Source organism: Macrosteles quadrilineatus, unplaced genomic scaffold, assembly GCF_028750875.1.
Source record: "Macrosteles quadrilineatus isolate MER2022 unplaced genomic scaffold, UCM_ALF_1.0 Scaffold_8__2_contigs__length_117827958, whole genome shotgun sequence".
NCBI classification, from domain to species: domain Eukaryota; kingdom Metazoa; phylum Arthropoda; class Insecta; order Hemiptera; family Cicadellidae; genus Macrosteles; species Macrosteles quadrilineatus.
This window is the reverse complement of record NW_026542601.1, coordinates 87,157,787-87,177,558: the sequence shown is the minus strand read 5'-3', so window position 1 is coordinate 87,177,558 and position 19,772 is coordinate 87,157,787. Positions and strand designations below refer to the sequence as shown.

Genomic DNA, 19,772 nt, shown 5'->3' with positions numbered 1-19,772 from the left:
GAAAAAATTATCTGTTAGAGCACGTTTTATAATAGCAGATTTAATGAAGTTAATATTTTTACAGTCGGTGAAAAAATGATCCAGATAGCCTTCTGTATCTTCTGTAACTCTGGTTGTCACATCGATACAACTAATAAAACCTGAACCATATAAAACATTCACGTAGTAGTGTGAGATATTGTTAGTTTTTTTTGCAAAATGCAGCAATTAATGTCGCCGACCAGACGTTCGACCAGCCAGTGTTTCCTATACCCTATTAACCTAAGTAGGCTTCAAGGTCGTCGATAAATGGACATACTGTAGATCACTAGACGGACTCCTGTACACCGATAACAGGGAAAGCCGCGCACCGCCAAATGTTACCTCTACTTTAACCATATACAAAGATAATTAAATATATACTGTCAACCTGCTGTGATTACCATGGTTACCATAGGTTCTGGCGCACACCGTTTGGAGCGCCGCGTAGTTACGTAGCGCGTACATACATGGCGCTCCCAGTGTTGTGTGCCAGAACCTATGGTAACCGCAGCACATCTGACGGTCTTTATTTAGTCCTTTTTGTCTATGCTTTAACACATGTTGCTCAAAACATTTACCAACCTTAATACCAAACAAAACATAATACCAACCTCCTCCATGCACGCAGAAAAATACTTTTTCACAAACAATCACACCATCATTACGATTTCTACTTTCTTTGTTCATAAACACGTTATAACCATCCATACTCACATTCACACGTGATTCGTCCACCCAAGACTCAATTAAAGCAATTATATCAAATTGATTTACATAACAATCTAAAATAATAATCAACTCGTCTTTATTTTTAGTATAACTTCAATTAATTAGACTAAGAACCGTTTAACTATTTTTAAAATTTTCATTAAACTCGACTGAAAAAATTAAATGTTGATATGTCTATAAATTATTTGTAAATAGCCTGGCAAATAGTCGAAAAAATAATAAAAACTTTGGGTAACAAAAGGTCATATATTTAATGGACAATTCAAATTATTGATTGATTAATTCAAAATATGTTACGTTGACCATATAATACTTAGGCGAAAGACGCGCCGACCTTATGTCACACAAGTTTTGTCGTACCTGTCACGTAATACACCGATTTCTATATAACTAATAATAATAAAGACATACAATAATAACAATATAGATGTATAATCTTTACTCGTGTATTCAGAATGGTATATGGCTACGGAAAAAAAAGAGCCGTTACCGTTCACAATTTTAACTTTTGCTAAGATTTTCTAGTTTTATAAATTTACAGTTTATTTCAATATGTTTTTAATATTAAAAGTACTAGGTGAGACCCGTCAAGTTTGACGTTAATGTTTCAATTAATTACAATAGTTTAACTATAAATCAATGATAAATAGCTTTTTTTGTTGGTCATGCTTCTGCAGCGTGCTTTAGATACATTCGATCACAATAGTCAACCACTAAAATAAAAGCTGGTATTTAACTAAACGTTTTTGATAAAAAAATATAGTATAACGTGATTAGAATTGAGAAAATATGTCTAAAATTAAACTCCATATTCGAGAACTAAATAATTTTATGTTTTGTAATTCAGTACGGTACCGGTAATTCAACATCTTGAACTGTTTAGGATAAATTTGTCACTTAAAAATTGCCGTTTTATCATAATCAATAAGTTAGACAAAACAAACAAAGCATATTAGCGTCTAAAAGATTTTAGGAGTTGGTATCACTGGGTAGTGTTAAGCCTGCAAGTAGTGATATGGTGAAAAACAATAAAATTGGAGTGAGGTAGTGATAAACTGCAATCTGAGTGCTAGGTAGTGTTATCCCGGCTTCCAAGTGTTTGAAATGCAGGCATAACGCTACCAAACTTTGCTACCTCGCGGGGAGTAATATCCTGCAATCCAATGCGGTAGGTAGTGTTATCCTGCAGTCTATAAAGATATTTATATATATATATATATATATATAAGTCTATATATTACTAAGCAAATCAAAATACCACAGTACCCTAAAAACATTTTATTTTATATTACTTACATGTTTCGGACATTAATGCCATGATCACAGTATAGTATATAACCTATTAGTTTCTTTTATTTACAAACATTATTAGATATTTCTTATTAAAGAACAGGTGATAATTTTTATATTAAGGGAAGGAGGTGTTTTCTTTAAGATGTATAATTTCATTGAATATTACGTTTTGATTTTGAATTTGTGTCAAGTTTAGTAAATTGTCTTTGTCATTAATATGATGAGTATAAATATAAAAGTCTTCCTTTGTATTCATTTTTTCACCTTTATTTTCAATATCCAGAATGTGCATATTTTTATTCATTTCTGAGTATGTATGGTCGGTCTGAAGTATATGTTCGGCGTATGAGGATTTTTGTGTTGTCATATTGTTTGATCTGATTGCCTGTATATGTTCTTTGTATCTGACTTCAAATGTTCGACCTGTTTGACCAATATAGTATTTTTCACAGTTGTTACATGATAATTTGTAAATTCCTGATTTCTTATATACATTTGGTGGGTTGGGTATCGGATTTGTTCTTTTTTGTATTATGTTAAAAGCGTTATTCCTTGTTTTATAACTTAGTTTAAATTTTGAGTTTGGTAATGTCTTTCTTAAGGTTTTGTTTAAGGATGAGCTGAATGGAATACATATAAATTCTTTCTTTACGTTTTCTTGTTCTTCTACTTTCATTCTTTTTGTTTTTTCATTTTTTATTAATTTTTCAATCATTTTTTCTTTGTATCCATTTGTTCCTGCAATTCTTTTTATAGTTTACTTTTCTATTTCAAAGTTTTCTTTAGACATTGGTATGTTAAGTAGTCTAAATACCATTGATTTGAATGTAGAAATTTTGTGTTGCCAAGGATGGTTTGACTCAAATGGAATGATTAGGTCAGTTTGGGTAGGTTTCCTATATATATTGAAATTATGTCGATCGTTTTCTTTAGTAATTGTTATGTCTAAGAAATTTATCTTCTTTTCTTGTGTCTCCATCGTAAATTTAATTGTTGGGGAGATAGAATTTAAGTATTTCAAAAAATCTTGATATGAGTCTTTATTGCCGTTGTATAAGCATAATATATCATCGACATATCTATACCAATAGATTATATCTTTTTTAAATGGATTTTCGTCGTTTATGATTTTTGATGATTCTAGATGCTGCATATATATGTTTGCTAGAATACCAGAAAGAGGAGAACCCATAGCCAATCCTTCTAATTGTTTGAAAATTTTGCCATTGAATTCAAAATAGCTTTGATTGATTGCTACTCTAGATAGTTTCATAAGATCATTTAACTCATTTTTTGAAACCTGTTTATTTTTGTTTAAAGTTTCTTGAAGGATTTGAAGGGTATGTTTTGTAGGAATATTTGAATACATATTAGTTACATCAAAGGAGATAAAAATTGCATTTTCAGGTATTAATTCATCCTTAATTTTTTCAATTAATTTATATGTATTGTTGATACTGTATCCAGATTCAAAGTTTATCTTATGTTTTAGTTTATTATTTAGGTACTTACATACATTGTATGCTGGGGCATTTCGGTAGTTAACAACAGGACGTATTGGTACATTTATTTTATGTGTTTTAGGTTGTCCTCTAAATTTTGGTATTATTGGATTTATCATTTTTAGTTGTATCTTTTATATTTATACTCATCATATTAATGACAAAGACAATTTACTAAACTTGACACAAATTCAAAATCAAAACGTAATATTCAATGAAATTATACATCTTAAAGAAAACACCTCCTTCCCTTAATATAAAAATTATCACCTGTTCTTTAATAAGAAATATCTAATAATGTTTGTAAATAAAAGAAACTAATAGGTTATATACTATACTGTGATCATGGCATTAATGTCCGAAACATGTAAGTAATATAAAATTAGGGGTGTGCGATGCAGCATATTTTTTTCGATTCGATGCATCGATGCGATTCAAAGAATTTCGATTCGAATCGATGCGATTCGATTCGATGCAGCACGGCATAATTTTCTTCAAAAATTAAATACAACATGTGTTTCTGTAATGGATCCATTACCTTAAAAAAGTTAAAGTAAAAAATGTACTAAATAAAATTATGAACAAGAGGATAGTTGCTGACCTAACCTCATTAATGGACACTGCTAATTTTATGGTTTGCCTAAGGAAATTCACCCTTCACTAACAATTAGAATAAGCCTATATCAATAAAGCAATCGTTAAGTTTATTATTATTGACCTGTATTAAATAAAATAGAGTTTATTTTATGATGTGCAGGTAGTATTGTTACTTAGTTTTCACATTTATATTTGTTGGCTTTCAATACTTTTGGTTCATTCTTAAATCAGCATGAACCAAAAAAGTTGATAATCAGTATTTACTACTACAATCGGATCTTAGGCTGGATCCGGTTTTATTTATACTAGGGATGGACGAGATTGGATTTTTAGTTCGAGACAAGACGAGACTTTTTTATTTCTCATAAAATTTCGAGACGAGATCGAGACGGGATTTCCCTTCTCATACACAACGGGAAATGCACGTTCAAAAATTTTACCTGATTTTGTAACATTGTTAGATGACTGTTTAAATAAAAAAATAATGATAATAGGCAAGAATATTTACAATCTTTTATTAAAAAACATCAGAATAACTGCCTACGATTAGGAAACATAGTGATATCAGTTAGGATAGAGTTAAACTTATCCTAAAATAAAATAAATCATAAAATAAAAGCAATATTAATTTTTATAAAATAGTTGGTACTGTACTTGTTTTGACTTTTTATAGTAATAAAACATTCCTCACGCTGCTTACACAACAAAACTTCTCAAATGTTATTAAAGTAATATTATTAAAATAATTAAAGCAATATTTACATTTAAAGAATTAATTCAATAAGAACGCCTTCGCAAAGGAAACGCAACTACAACACGCTCCTGTATTGCGGGTATTGCATTGACTTTCTGCAGGCGTTTTTAATTTTTTTATATTTTTTTTATTCTCGTCTTGATAAAAATCTCGGCCAAAAAGAAATCTCATCTCGTGTAACGAGATTTAAAATTTCCCGAAATTTCGAGACTTGACCATCCCTAATTTATACAATTAACACTAAATGGGCGAGTATTCGAGATTTTGAGTTCGAGTAGAGTACGGCCTTGAAACTCGAGCTTATATTTGAACTCGCTAGTTTGGTATAAAATTGTAAGATCAATATTTGTTGAAATGTAACTTGTGTTAGAATAAAATGATGGATAATTTGTATTACTGTAGATTCTACAGTCATACAAACAAATATAGAAATAAGCAAGAGGTAGTTGTCTTGTCCTAACATATTTTTATAGCTGTCACGACAGAATAGGTCAACTCAAAGCAGTCGCCGGCGACTGACTGGCAATGGTATACTGACTTGACACAGAATAGAATGACATGATCGTAGTGTTTAGAGTAGGCCTAGGCCTAGTGTTTCACAATAGAAAATTTCACTACTGAACTGTTACGTAAGCAATAAATTTATGTTTATAAAAGTCAGAATAGAAACACTAAAAAGGCAAAACAATAGAAGGGAGGCAGGCGTTGTGCAATGACCTCGAAATGAGCTGAATAGTAACATTGAGTAGGGGGTTGGAAGGGGGGGAAGGGAAGGGTGAGACCTTTGAGCTATATTTAGACTAGACTTTCACCACTTCCCAAATGGCTGGGTATGGGGATTACAATAGCAGGTTTTTTCCTTGCCTGGTTTGACTTTTGTCTTTTTGTGTAGGAGATTTGAATAATCAAAAATATAATTTGAATTGACCACAATTATTTAGCATTGATAATACAATTTGCAAGGGAGGACCAGGAGGAAATAGAACAAAACACTAAAATTAATAGAATAACACACAAAGTAAACAAGAAATTAAATACAGAACATGGTGATTTAACACCGTCACTGTCACTCAATTTTGTTGTCTAGAAGGGTCGGTGAACTAATCAATAAATAGCCAAAACCAGTTTCCTCCCCCTCTTCTCTCTCAGTCTCACCACCACCCCTCCCCCCCTGAGCCGGGAGGCCCAGCACTTTGTCCTTGAAACACCCTAGCCTCTGAAACAATAATAAACCCTTACACCTGCGTTGCTGTTTTGAACAGGTTTATGAATGTGTTCACTATTTTTCATTTTCCAGAATTAACTATCAATTATTATTATTTGCAAGTTACAAATAGGAAACTACATGACATTATGGTATTCAATTACCCATGTATTATAAAAAATGTATAATTCATTACTTATTTTGATAATAAAAAGCATTCATTACAGCACGCAGCACTTATTGATATATATATATATATATATATATATATATATATATATATATATATATATATAATCATCAAAGTATCTGTTACTTTATACAAAATAAAATAGGTACAAAATTGTGTGGCCAGTCAAACTTTATAAACAAACATTTTATTCTATAAAATACAGATGGTAAATAGGGGTTGGTTTAAAGGAAATAAAATACAAAACAGATTAATTAATTATTTTGATAAACGATAGAAAGGTTATGGGATTGATTGAACTAAAATAACCACAGGGAATCTTAATTAGAAAAGTCGTCAACCACAATCTGTTCAGTACATCGCTAGAGAGAGAGGGGGAGAGAGAGAGATAGCAGATAAGGGCGTTTGATAGGGAATATGAAAAAGTAAACAAACAAGGAACAACGACGCGACAATACTCGTTTATAGCCTTACTGTCTCGACCACTACATTTGCACACGTGACCACTTTTTGTTTCTTCCTTATCTTTCATCCGTCCCAAAATGGAATTCCTGAAATAGTTTGTTGGTATAATCTTCCCTCACACACAAGGCGCAGAGCTCAGTGCGCACTGTAGGTTGCCACGGCAACCGTGTGTCGTCATTAGCGACTTAGCCAATCACGCACGCGCACTGCGTTGTAGATTACGATACGAATAACCCTCTGACTTCGATGTTGTAATTGAATCGAATTTTTCTAATGATGCGTAATGCAGGGATGAAACTGAACATCTAGACAAGTTTAGGTTATTTATTTTGTTCTAAAAATAAAAATAATACATTTAAAGGTCTGACTTATTGATACAGACATTTTTTAGTATAATTTCGTGTTGAGGACACTCGCACGCCGGTTGTCTGAGACTGAATTCTGACCGTCTGACATCTTGAAATGTAGATTGTATTGTGTTGTGCAATATCATCTGCCTGCAGAGAGAACAGCTGAAAATAACCTTTAGCTGTTTTGAACTAAATAGTGTACTAAGTTGGTTACTAAAGTTGTTAGCGTGATTACTAAACCAATAGATATCAAATAAATAAATGTTAAATAAAATATCTATCCATCCCTGTCGGCTGTCGGTATCGGCGGAATCGGGCGAAATCGATGTTTGGCAATCGATTCTTGATACCGATATTCCTAGTATCGGCAATGTCCGAGTATCGGTGGTAGCGATAATTGACACTTCCCTATCTAAAACTCATTTTAGAGTCCTAAATTAGTTTTAAATATGCATCGGGATGTAATCGTTGCATCGGGAGTTAACCGCTGCATCGGTCTTTTTCGATGCATCGAGGCCAAATCGATGCATCGTGATTTCGATGCATGCTGAATCGAATCGCGATTCGATGCATCGAATCGAATCGAATCGAAATTTCGATGCATTTTCGATGCATCGCACACCCCTATATAAAATAAAATGTTTTTAGGGTACTGTGGTATTTTGATTTGCTTAGTAACATTTAAAGTAGCCCTCATTGATGTATACAATAACAAAAGTCTATATATATATATATATATATATATATATATACATATATAAAAATTTGAACGAATGGTGTTTTTGGCCTCTGGGGACATTAAAATGAAAAAGTAAATCGGTCCCGGGTCTAGGTCTTACCGTGCCACCTACGGTAATAGCTACTTCCCTATAGGGAAATTCGCTAAAAACAACTAGACATTGTGTTGGCTGGAAATAATTTACCAGTTGTGTTAAATTATCTTGTCAATAAATGTTTCAAACATGTTTGTTCCTAAAAACTCTTATCATATTTTTAAAACCAGTTTTATCATGGCTATTCAAAGTATCTCAGAGTAAAATAGGTAAAGCCTTTATCTTAACTGTGATTTTTCTTTACACAATCCTCGTAGTAGTAAAAGGTTTTGTTTTAATAATGTGTGGTACAGTAATTGTTGTTAGAAAACCATGAATGTAGGATACTATCCATTTTCATAGTTATGTCAATGTATTAAAGTTAAAAATTATGGTTAAATACAGTCAGTTCTGAGCAGAAAACCGTAAAAATACGGGTAGCCGCGTACCGTACTGATTTTGTACCAAGAACCGAGGTACAAAATATTGTACCGTACCGAACCATACCGACCTTACATTTTCTGTACCGCAGACCCCTAGTGAGGATACAAAATGTCTTTCGCCAACATTCCCCTTACCTCTGTATAGGCGATGATTGTGACCCAAAACAGTTTTGAGGGTCTTGGAACGGTGAGAGTTCCCCATAGAAACACCATGAGAGGCAATGGAAGTGACAGCAGAGTAGCAGACTTCATTTGGTGTACAAACACCATAAAGTAGCAGACAAGCTCTGAGTGGGAAATCACGGCATACCTGTCAAAAAGATAAATGGTTAGAGAGTGATACAGGAGTGGTTAGCAGCCAACCCTGGTTACTTTCTATATTTAATACAATAGTAGAATATTTAGGCTTACTATGAATGTAGGATCAGTTTGAAACCTGGGGAAGCATTTTTGTTGACTAAGGACTGATAATTATGTAGCGAGGATGCATAATATTGGTTTAAATTCTCAAAAAAGGCTATGGCTGATTAAGGAGTGTTTTGTAAAAGTAACGAGTTTGGTTTACTTACCGGAGGGAAAAAATTGTCCAGGAGTTAATAGATACACAAAATGATCATACAACAATACACTTATATTAGGGGTGTGCGAATAGTGATTTTCAACCTCGAGCCAAGCCAAGCCGAGCTTTTTAAAAAATGTTCGAGCTCGAGCTTTTTCGAGCCGAGCTTTTCCTAGCGTAACCTTATCTTAATTATTAAACTTTTTTTCTTAAAAAAGTGCATAATAATAATGATGTTCAGTCAATTTTTAAATAAACACAATGTTATTTTAATATGTTTAAAAACATTGAGAATTGTCAAGACATCAAATAGTAGATAATCACGATAAGAACTGAACTGAACTAAATGAAGATGCAAGAAATAAAAGGATATCGATTGAAGGCCTGAAGAGATATGCAGTGCAGACTGAGACAATCAGATTGTCTTTCATAACAGAACAGCAACGCGACCTTGAATGACGACAAAACAACTAGCAAGTCGATTACATATGTATATTGTAACTACTATGAATATTTAATTCTATTTTGTATAAATAAATACAAAATAAATTTTAAAACACGTGATTATTCTTGTTGTTTTCCATGCACAAAATAGTTTTGTTTTATGAATCCTATTAATCAAAAAAGAACATGGTTGGTTTGGATCCAAAAAGGTGGAGGGACAAGTTTTACTTATATATTAAAAAATATATAATTGACATATAGAGGAAATAGACCAAAGGACTAGAATTAATAGAATAACACACAAAGTAAACAAGAAATGAAATGCAGAACACGATGATTTAACACTGTCACTCAATTTTGTCATCTAGAAGGGTCGGCGAACTAATCAATAAATAGCCAAAACCAGTTTCCTCCCCTTCACACAGTCTCACCGCCCCCTCCCCCCCAATCCGGGTGGCCCAACACTTTGTCCTTGAAACACCCTTGCATCTGAAACAATAAACCCTTACACCCTCGTTGCTGTTTTGACAACAGGTTTATGAATGCGATCACTATTTTTCATTTCCAGAATTAACTATCAATTATTATTATTTGCAAGATACAAATAGGAAACTACATCACATTATGGTATTCAATGACCCATGTACTATCAAAATATATAACTCATTACTTATTTTGATAATAAAAAGCACTCATTACAGCACGCGCCACTTATTGATATATATATATATATATATATATATATAATCCTCAAAGTAACTGTTACTTTATACAAAATAAAATAGGTACAAAATTGTGTGGCCAGTCAAACTTTATAAACAAACATTTTATTCTATAAAAAACAGATGGTAAATAGGGGTTGGTTTAAAGGAAATGAAATACAAAACATATTAATTTTTGATAAACATTAGAAAGGTTATGGGATTGATTGAACTAAAATAACCGCAGGGAAACTTATAAGTAGAAAAGTCGTCAACCACAATCTGTTTAATCAGTACATTGTTAGAGAGAGAGGGAGAGAGAGAGAAAGAGAGATAGCAGATAGGGGCGTTTGATAAGGAATCTGAAAAAGTAAACAAACAAGGAACAACGACACGACGATACTCGTTTACAGCCTTATTGTCTCGCCCACTACATTTGCACACGTGACCACTTTTTGTTTCTTCCTTATCTTTCATCCGTCCCAAAATAGAATTCCTGAAATAGTTTGTTGGTATAATCTCCCCTCCCACACAAGGCGCAGTGCTCAGTGCGCACTGTAGGTCGCCACGGCAACCGTGTGTCGTCATAGCGACTTAGCCAATCACGCACTCGCACTGCGTTGTATATTACGATACGAATAGTTGTGTTAGAAAGACAACGCGACAGGTGATAGTTTCCTCAAAATTACGATCGATAATCATTGCGTCTTGACTGAGCTGAGGTTCGTGTTTATCAAGACACAATTATGAAACGGAGGAGAGTAAATTTAAATGAAAGTTAGTTCCTTATTTATTAATTTAATTTTTATTTGCTAGTTCAATAAGTATTCGGCTCGAACATTTCGAACTTTTTGAAAATCACGAGCCGAGCCGAATAGGACGCTATTCGGCTCGGCTCGTGATTTTCAAAAAGTTCGAAAAATCTTGATGTTCGAATACTCGCACACCCCTAACTTATATTCATCCAAATATTCAGTGAGCGGATTGGTGATTAATTTTATTGGCAATGCAAACAAACATGAGGGAGGAAAATACATTTTTTTTTAGAAAAGCCAAAATTTTTTTAGATAGGCCTATATGATCTCAAAACCAAATAAATTTTGACTATACAGGGTGTCGCGTAAGTAAACAGCCAAACTCTGGGAAATGGTTCTATGGGTCAAAATAAAGAGAAAATCAAGAATAACATTTTTTCCAAAATCGCTTCGTTAACCAGATATCCACCATTTTGTATTTTTTACATAAACATTTTTATTTTTGAATTTTTTTAACCGATCTTTATAAAACTTGTTATGTAGGTAAAAGTAAAAAAGACCAATGTTAAAAAAAAAATTCATCTTGATTCGACTTAAAATTTCTAAATGGCGGTCATTTTAATTTTTTTAACTTAAATTACTCTATAAGTTTATCTTATTATAACTTTATGTCAAGTTCAAGTCTTTCTATAAACTTGAAAGACTAGATGCAAGTGACGTACCATATTGCCAAAGCTAGGCGTATGATGGGAGGTTGATCGGCTGCACTCATTTCTCTTTCTTGCTCCATCTCTTCTATCTGGAGTGGACTGTAAATGTACCAACTTATTGAAATTTTAAAGCCAAAACCATTTGTTAATTGTACACATTTGGGTAGTGATCGGGAAGGCTTCACACTATCAGTAGATTGTACAAGAAGTGTATTTTGAAACAGGTGGCTTTAGATTGACAACAGCTTTTTGTAATTGATTATTGTTGATGACCACTGATTAAGGTAAACAGAGTCCTATACCAAAAAAAAAAAAATATATATTAACTGTCCTTTTGTTAGGGCTATTTAGAAATAAGAAATAAGGGCTATTCAGAAATTAAGGTAACGTTTTGAAATATAAAAATAAAAAAGTTTGAGCAGGTAAAAATGTTATTTTATACATTTGAAAGATTTAAAATTCTACTTTTCTACTTAGTCGCCAAACAATTTGAGGTACTTATAAATGCGGTGGACAAGCTTAGAAATTCCTTTGTTGTAAAAATTCTGCTGACTACAAGCTCAGCCACTCGGTGACACACAATTTGAATTTGAGTTCCTTCTAATAATCAAAGCACTATGTTGGTAACTATGTCTTTATTTTGGGAATCGAAAGACACTTGGAGCAAGACCTGAACCTGAACCTGACCTGACCTGAGTGTTTAACGTAAAATTGTCCGTTTTAATGATTGAAGGAGATCTAAAGTGTGATTTTCCATGTGAGTCATTATCAAGCAAACAAAATTTTTAGACGTCAACTTTATTTGATTGCATTCATTCCAGACAGAACTTTCCTTTATTACGTTTGTTTCCATACACTTCATATAATTGAAGATAAATGTTATAGGATTTTAAGTTCATGGGCTACGAAACTGTATTACAGACCCCACCTGACAACTGGAGGGATTTTAAATTGCAGAAAACTTTTCAAACATTAATTTTACAAAAACAGGCAGCACAACCACAGTTTCACTGTGATGGCTGTACAGTCATTGAAGCGAACACATTTGTTTAAGTACACAAACAGCAAGTGCGTATTGGTGTCAGACAGAAATTGCCCTACTTTCTGAATAGCCCCGTTATTTTGAAGAAGAATGATTGAAAAAAGTTTAATAATTCCTACACACTTAAGAGTATGTTTGTTTTCTTACAGTAGGAAAGTCAGAAAACTTAATAGCTAAAATATAAGCCTTCAAAATAAAAATGAAACTTGAAGAAATATTTATAGCAACATTAAAGAAGTAGAACATGGATAGAGACAAAGCTAATGTTCAATAGAATAATCAACAGTTAAAAATATGTACATAAGCAATTGCTGGAATAGGAAATCGTATATTATTTGTATATACATAAAATATGTACAAATAAGATTAAAAGTGGTGTACTGTAGTACAAAATAATTAATACAAATCATTAATCCATTAATTCATTCTTTTGTAAGATATTACAAAAATATACTCGGCACATTAAACATTAGTGTTTATTTACACATACAAAATCTGTAAACAAGAAAGAAAGCAAAGTACAGTAGAGGTAGAACGGTCGTCCTGAAAATAATTGAGTGATAACAATTTGAGGTGGATAGCCACTGAGGTAAAATGTATAGAGACTGAAGAGCGAAATCAAAAGCTAAAGAAGAGAAGACACCACAACAACTGCAAGGAGCAACATCAGCTGAAATAATACCACAGAGAAGCCAATGACAGGAAAACCAACCCTTGTGTAACCGACTAAACAGAGGGATAATGTTAAAAGATTTTTATTTCAGACTTTGGTTGCTACCAATCATATGAAATTAAATTTCTGCTCAAGCATCCCGTTCTCAAAACTTCCAATTACCGCATTTTCCTTGCACTGTAAAGTATTTTTATTGTTTAAGAATCTTGAAAACATAAAATGATGGTCAGCTAAAAGGTGTAAAATGAACAAATCATGATAGACCAATTTTTATATTTACAATAAATTTGTTAGATTGTTTCAAGTATGAGTAGCTGTGCTTAAATTAAGTAGGAAAATGATATGTAGCCCTTGAAGCAAATTGTACACAAGTTGTCTTTTGAAGATAGTTCTGGCAATTCGAATATATTTAGGATTTGTACACAACTGACACTGTTGTGAATGGATACATGGGTGTGATGTGGCTGTCACTTATATCGTTTTAGAACTTAAATAAGTGCATTTAAGTCAACATATTCCCTCATACTCCCTCATGGCACTTAAGTACTAAATGACTTTGTTCAATAAATCGTGTTTTATATTCCCTACTGATACATTTATTACAATCCCACCAAGTTTTGAAATCCTTAGATCATTTCCTACACCAGCTGCAAGTCAGTTTGTTGTACAGTTCATGTCTCAACTGAAAATTTAAAAAGTTAAAACCCTTTTTCAGATAAAAAAATTCAAGGGTTGGTTTCCTGAAAACGTAATATAGACGAAGCACTTGACGAGGCAACGGACGACAAATAATCAGCGAGGCTGTTGCGTTGAGTCCGGGTTACCTGCACTCCGAGTCCAGCCCTCGCTCCAGGCTGGGGGCAAGGATACGAATGAGCGGCAGAGCTGCACACTGTAACCTGTCAAACAATGTTAGTGGCAACGTGTCGTACAAGAGCACAGCAGGGATATAAACTGTAGAGTGGAGTGTGGAAAGATCACTTGGACATAATTGTACAGAATGTGTGCTTAAGGGATGTTCCTTGAAGGTTTTTGCTCAATAACATGCAAGTAGGAGAGTCTTTGTAACAACGGCATGAATGGGTTCTAGAATCACCTGGCCCAAGACTATTTTTTTGCTCTCAAACTTTTATTTTATCATTTAGAAGTGTTTGGTCAACATACCTGTGATTAAGTGACCAAATATTCTGAGTTTCGAAACTTGAAAAAGCTTTCTCCTAATCGGCCATTGATTATGTACACAGAGCTCTCATTTTTTTTAACAGAGCCAATACTATTAACTGTTAATAAAGGGAAGGGAATTGAATTAATAATTGTAATGGCCGAAATAGGTAGGTCAATGATCACTTCAGAATTTTAAATAGGGATTTAAAAAAACTACCGTCACTTACCAATTTGTTTCTTCCCTATTACTTTTATTTGTACTGTTGAAGAGGTTAACAAACAGCTTGACTACTCAAAACAACGTTTAAACAAAACCACAACAAACTAGGAAAATCAGTCTCATAAAACCAAACAAATTCAAACAAGAGTTATAGAAATTAGTAAACATGCATAAAAGTTTGGGGAAATTGTGCATAATATGACTGGTAGTGCCAAAGAGCTGAAATCTCAATAGAGAAAGGATTAATCGATCAGAGAAAAGTTTGATCAAGTAGAAATCAGTGAAAATTGTCAAAGACGGCAAACATACTACAAACCTCTCAACCGGTTCATCGATTGACGGAGATTCAATTTCAACATGAGCTTCAGAAGAATCGGAGCTGAAAGGAACAACCGTAAACGGGAATGAAAACTAACCAACTCTACAAAGTGTTACCGTAACAGCAATATCTTTTATGTACACAATTAATAAAATGTTCCGTGATGAAAAAACCCCAACTCTTTCTTTTATGAGTGGTTTTTATCAATCACCAGTGTACAGGATTTAAGTAATAATCAAATCAACTTTCTAAAGCTATTTGTGCAACTATTTTTGCTATTTAGCACCCTGATCTGAATATGATTTGGCAAATTAATTTACCTCTTATATTAATCCACTTACCCCCCTTTAGTGTACATAAGTATTCATTTTAAAACTGTTTATCGTCACCCAAGTATTATATTCTTTTACCGATTTCATTATTAAAATCCTTTTCTGACACTTTCATTATTAAGACTTCGAATTACAAACAGATTGATACATTTTATTTATTACTTATATTGATCCAGCTTGTATTGACCTCTCAATACTAGCACCAACACAAACTAAGTGACCTGTGTACACAAGACTTATAAAAAGGATGAAAGGATGTATTGACAAATGTTTGTTGTAGACCTATAAAACTGTAAATTGTGATACTTATTTAAGAATTCACAAATTTCCCTTGTTATTGAAGGACTCTAGATAGTAATGGTTTTATTATTGAGGTTCTTTTGCAACAGTGTTTTTAATTATTTAATTTATTAAATTTTACTTCAACTTTATATGAGAAATAACTAGTTTTTCAAACAAACCTAGTTTTGGACTTTGTTGTAACCGAGTAGAGGCCGGGCTTCGGCTGCCACATCATTGATGAACCAGTCCTCACACCTTGGCCAAACCCTTGTCTCTCCTGAACAAATTAAATTAAAAACACAAATTAGAAATATTTCATTTAAAATTACAAGGACCTTTGCTGTTAATTCACTACCACTGGTCCAGTAGTAGAATGTGGTTTGGTTAATTCCATACAAATACTCATACAATAAATGCAGAAAAATTTAAACGGATAGAAAACAAAAAAAAAAAAAAAAAACTACACCTAGATGAAATTGATTGTAATCAAACAATAAATACCCAAAAATTAAGAAAAAACTTAAGTGAAAAAGAGGTTGAAAACTGGAAAAGCTTAAAACAGAAGGGTAAAAGTGTTGAACTTGTCAAGGACTATACTCCGGGAAATAAAAGTATTATTAATAAAGAAGGCTTGTCAGAATCTGAGTGGAAAGACAGTATAATCATGATTGCAAATGTGGTGCCAGTGCGTGTTCTCCACGGCAGAATTCAGGGCAATAACCGCTGCAGGCATGCCTGTGGTGAGATTGAAACCATTGCACATGCCCTTGGCTTCTGTCCATTTGGTGAACTTCTAAGAAACACAGGGCACCACAAAATAAGAAGTATCATAGCAAATGCCTTCCGAAAAAGGTATAATACATGGAAGTGCAAGAAGAAGTACAATGTCTTTCTTCTAACGGAAGCACCAGAAGAGTAGATATTTTATTGATCGAAAGAGAAACAAACAAAGGCATAATTCTCGATCCAACAATTTGATTTGAAATAAACCTAAATCAACCTAATGAAGTAAACGAAGAAAAGAAAAAAAATTATGGATCTACCTTTGAATATTTCAAGCAAAATTTTGAAATTTTGAAAATGAGGTGATTGGATTGTTTATTGGTTCTAGAGGAACATTATCAACATTTTTTGTGAACTTTTGGAAACAATGATTTGGACAAATCCTTTGTGAAAATTATTATTCAAGAAGAAACATTAAGAGGTTCATTGACTATAATGAGAAATCATTTATATGGCAAATATCAAAATTAATCAGTCTTATAGCTGTTATAATCCTTCAATATTTTAAGTGTACATTTTTCTGTGTCATTGGCAACCCTAGTTTTAAGGCAGACGTATTTATTTTTATAAATAAATTCTTTTCTCTTTATTGCTCTAAAAACTAGTGTTAGTGAATTAACGGAAAAGGTCCAATTACTATAGTACTACATAAATACAGTTGTACTGTAATTACATTATATGTAATTTTCAAACCAGGAACATACCTTGAGCAATTTCTTCTCAATAGCCAGTGTCCGCATGACGTAGCGATAGTCCCGAGAGAATCTGTTGAGGTAGCGTGTCATCGTCACCATGCAGCTGTTCACAAATGCGTAGAGGAACTTGAGGAAGGTTATGATCTTGTTGAACAACGACTCTTCAGACTTCTCAGACATGCTTTCTTTGTCTGAAAAAGTTAGCAACATAACAATATATTACAACATCTTCTTTAGCTAAATTATATTTGAGTAGCTAGCTAGCTGAATGGTTATAGTAATCTATTTTGCCTAACAATTTGTTTAGTAGTTTTTTGAATGGTTTGAAACTGGACCCGGCTGTCCTTGATCATTAGGCATTTAATAAATGGTCCCAAACTAACTGTTTCCTTAGTTGGGACCATTTATTAAATGCCTGATCTTAGTCAGTGAGGGTAGAAGTACTGAAGTCTACACAGGTCATCTGTAGCTGTATACAAGTTTTACAGCCATTAATGATTTTTATTTTACACGGTTTACACAAAACCTATGCTACATTGTTTTTGTTTTCATCATACCTCTCCATATTATGTTTTATTATCTTCAGCATATGTAAACAATCATATACATGATATACTTACTAACCCATTAAATGTAAATACATAGATACATAATATGCATGATACACAAAATACATACATACATAATAATATCTAAAACCATATTAAAATAAATGTTCATTATTGTATACTATTTTTACGATTTATTGCACTTGAAATAAAATTCTAACTGAAATATGGCTTTTTTATAGTTGGTCAGAAAGACTATGTGTGACTCTTGACGTTTTCAATTTCAAGCGCCCTCTGCCAGCTTAGTAGATTGATTTAGTGAGTCATAACAAAGATAAAGAATTTGAGTCTTACTAGCCAACACAACAAAGTATTAATAAATTAATATAAAAAATTACCTTTACTATCAGATGAAACTATACTGACTCGCTTCTTTTTTTTCTCTCCATCTTTTTCATCCTGATCTTTCTTCCTTTTTTCCACAGGGCTGTAGTCATTAAAAATTAATTAGAGTAAAAATATTAAAAGAAAACCAAAAATTTATTTGAATCACTCAACTAAGTGTGAATAAGTTTTTTTACATATAGTATATGACTGAGGACTTAGACAAAACCCAGTATCTGTACAGTAGAGTCCCGCAAACTCGGCGTAATGTGGACTGGAAGGTTGCCAAGTTTGTGAAATGCCAGGTTATTGGGAACTAGGGTTAAAAACAAGAACAATACAATTTTTAAGCTTTTTAACACCTTTTTTTAATTAGATTTATATTTTAAGTTATAGCTCAAGTCATCAGATATAGTACAATAAATCTTTAATACGAGTTGCAAATGATTATACTTGAGCTGGCTTGTGTTCATGTTTAACTCAGACTAAAAAAAAATCACTAATTTTCTGAGCCAGCTGATGGCCGAGTTTTCCAGACTGCCGGGTTATCGAGTGCCGAGTTTGCGGGACTCTACTGTATTGTTTTTAAGTATAGAGCTTTCAGAACTTAACACTACAGATGATATATTAATCAAAGATAAAGATTCACATTCACATTCATGCTGGTTACATATTATTAGGTTCAGATTTTAGTTAAGAGTTATTATTTGAGTAACATCTTGATTAGTATTGTACCTGTTCATGATAGCTTAAGGATGTAATAAAATATGTATTCCAACACTATTCAGTATATTTACACTTAGACTGTAAACTTTCATGATCATTTTCAAGATATTAATTTTTTTTTTAAAGATGTTACAGTGGTGTCTCAGAGATCATCATCGTGCTCAACTAGAGACTTATACTCAGTCTTTCAATATAACTCTGAAATTATTCACTTATTATAAGCCACGTTTTACAGTGTGTCATGTGCTCTTCGGTTACAATACCAGATCATAAATAGTAGTTTAGAAATATCTTCTATTTCGCCACCATTTCAAAAATTAGGAAAATAACTTTAAATAATAGATCTACGCAATTGTATGTAACTTACTTAAAACTGCCTTCAGTTATTTCATAAGGATGACAATTCGGTAAGAGAGATATTCAGCAAGTTTTCTCATTTACGTTAATCCTACTATAGTAAATATAATCCTCCAAATCTGTGAGAGTGTATGAGTACTGCGTAGTCTATGACCTATAGTTATTATTGACCAATCAACAAACCTCTTTTCAGTGACTTGTCCCGAAGTGCTAGGGCCAGGGAGAGGACTAGATGATGTGCCCTGAAAATAACCAAATCAAATTTGTTACCGTGCAGCAGCAAAAAATAATATTTTTTAATTTGCTCAATAGCCACTATTGATTGTAAGAAAAGAATATTACAGAATTATAAAGAAAATTGCAATAGATTCTTAATGAGTGTTGTTCAATTCTTCTAATACCCACATGTCATTGGACCACTTTTTCTTAGATAGAAATATTTTTAAAAATCTTCTGCTGTAAGAGGAAGCAATCTAAACAATAAACATATTGTAGGAGTTATATTAAAATGTTTTAAGAACTTGTATCACAAACACTAGTCCGATTCAGAATAAAAGAAGATTAATAACACAAAGAACTATTAGTTTGATAAAAATTACACCACAGAAACACATAGACTGTACACATCGATGTTAGTCACAAATAAGTTAAAATAAACCACACCAAACACCACCCAACACAGCTACAAACATTTGTACAGATACAATGATGAGGTTAA

The 19,772-nt window shown here is 32.7% G+C and overlaps 1 protein-coding gene across 11 annotated transcripts in view; it reads right to left on the bottom strand.

Moving 5' to 3' along the window:
• Nucleotides 1-19,772, bottom strand: part of LOC129000065 (piezo-type mechanosensitive ion channel component) — a 213,208-nt gene that overhangs the window by 74,153 nt on the left and 119,283 nt on the right. For 10 of the 11 annotated variants that reach the window (XM_054426932.1, XM_054426925.1, XM_054426928.1 and 7 more), the window contains 7 exons: nucleotides 19,238-19,296; nucleotides 17,986-18,074; nucleotides 17,049-17,230; nucleotides 15,741-15,838; nucleotides 14,069-14,143; nucleotides 11,542-11,628; nucleotides 8,496-8,670 (listed from right to left, as the gene is read on the bottom strand). In XM_054426932.1, coding sequence (XP_054282907.1) covers nucleotides 8,496-8,670; nucleotides 11,542-11,628; nucleotides 14,069-14,143; nucleotides 15,741-15,838; nucleotides 17,049-17,230; nucleotides 17,986-18,074; nucleotides 19,238-19,296 — 765 coding nt within the window. The remainder of the gene's footprint in view (nucleotides 1-8,495; nucleotides 8,671-11,541; nucleotides 11,629-14,068; nucleotides 14,144-15,740; nucleotides 15,839-17,048; nucleotides 17,231-17,985; nucleotides 18,075-19,237; nucleotides 19,297-19,772) is intronic. The other variant, XM_054426934.1, reaches the window with a different exon arrangement.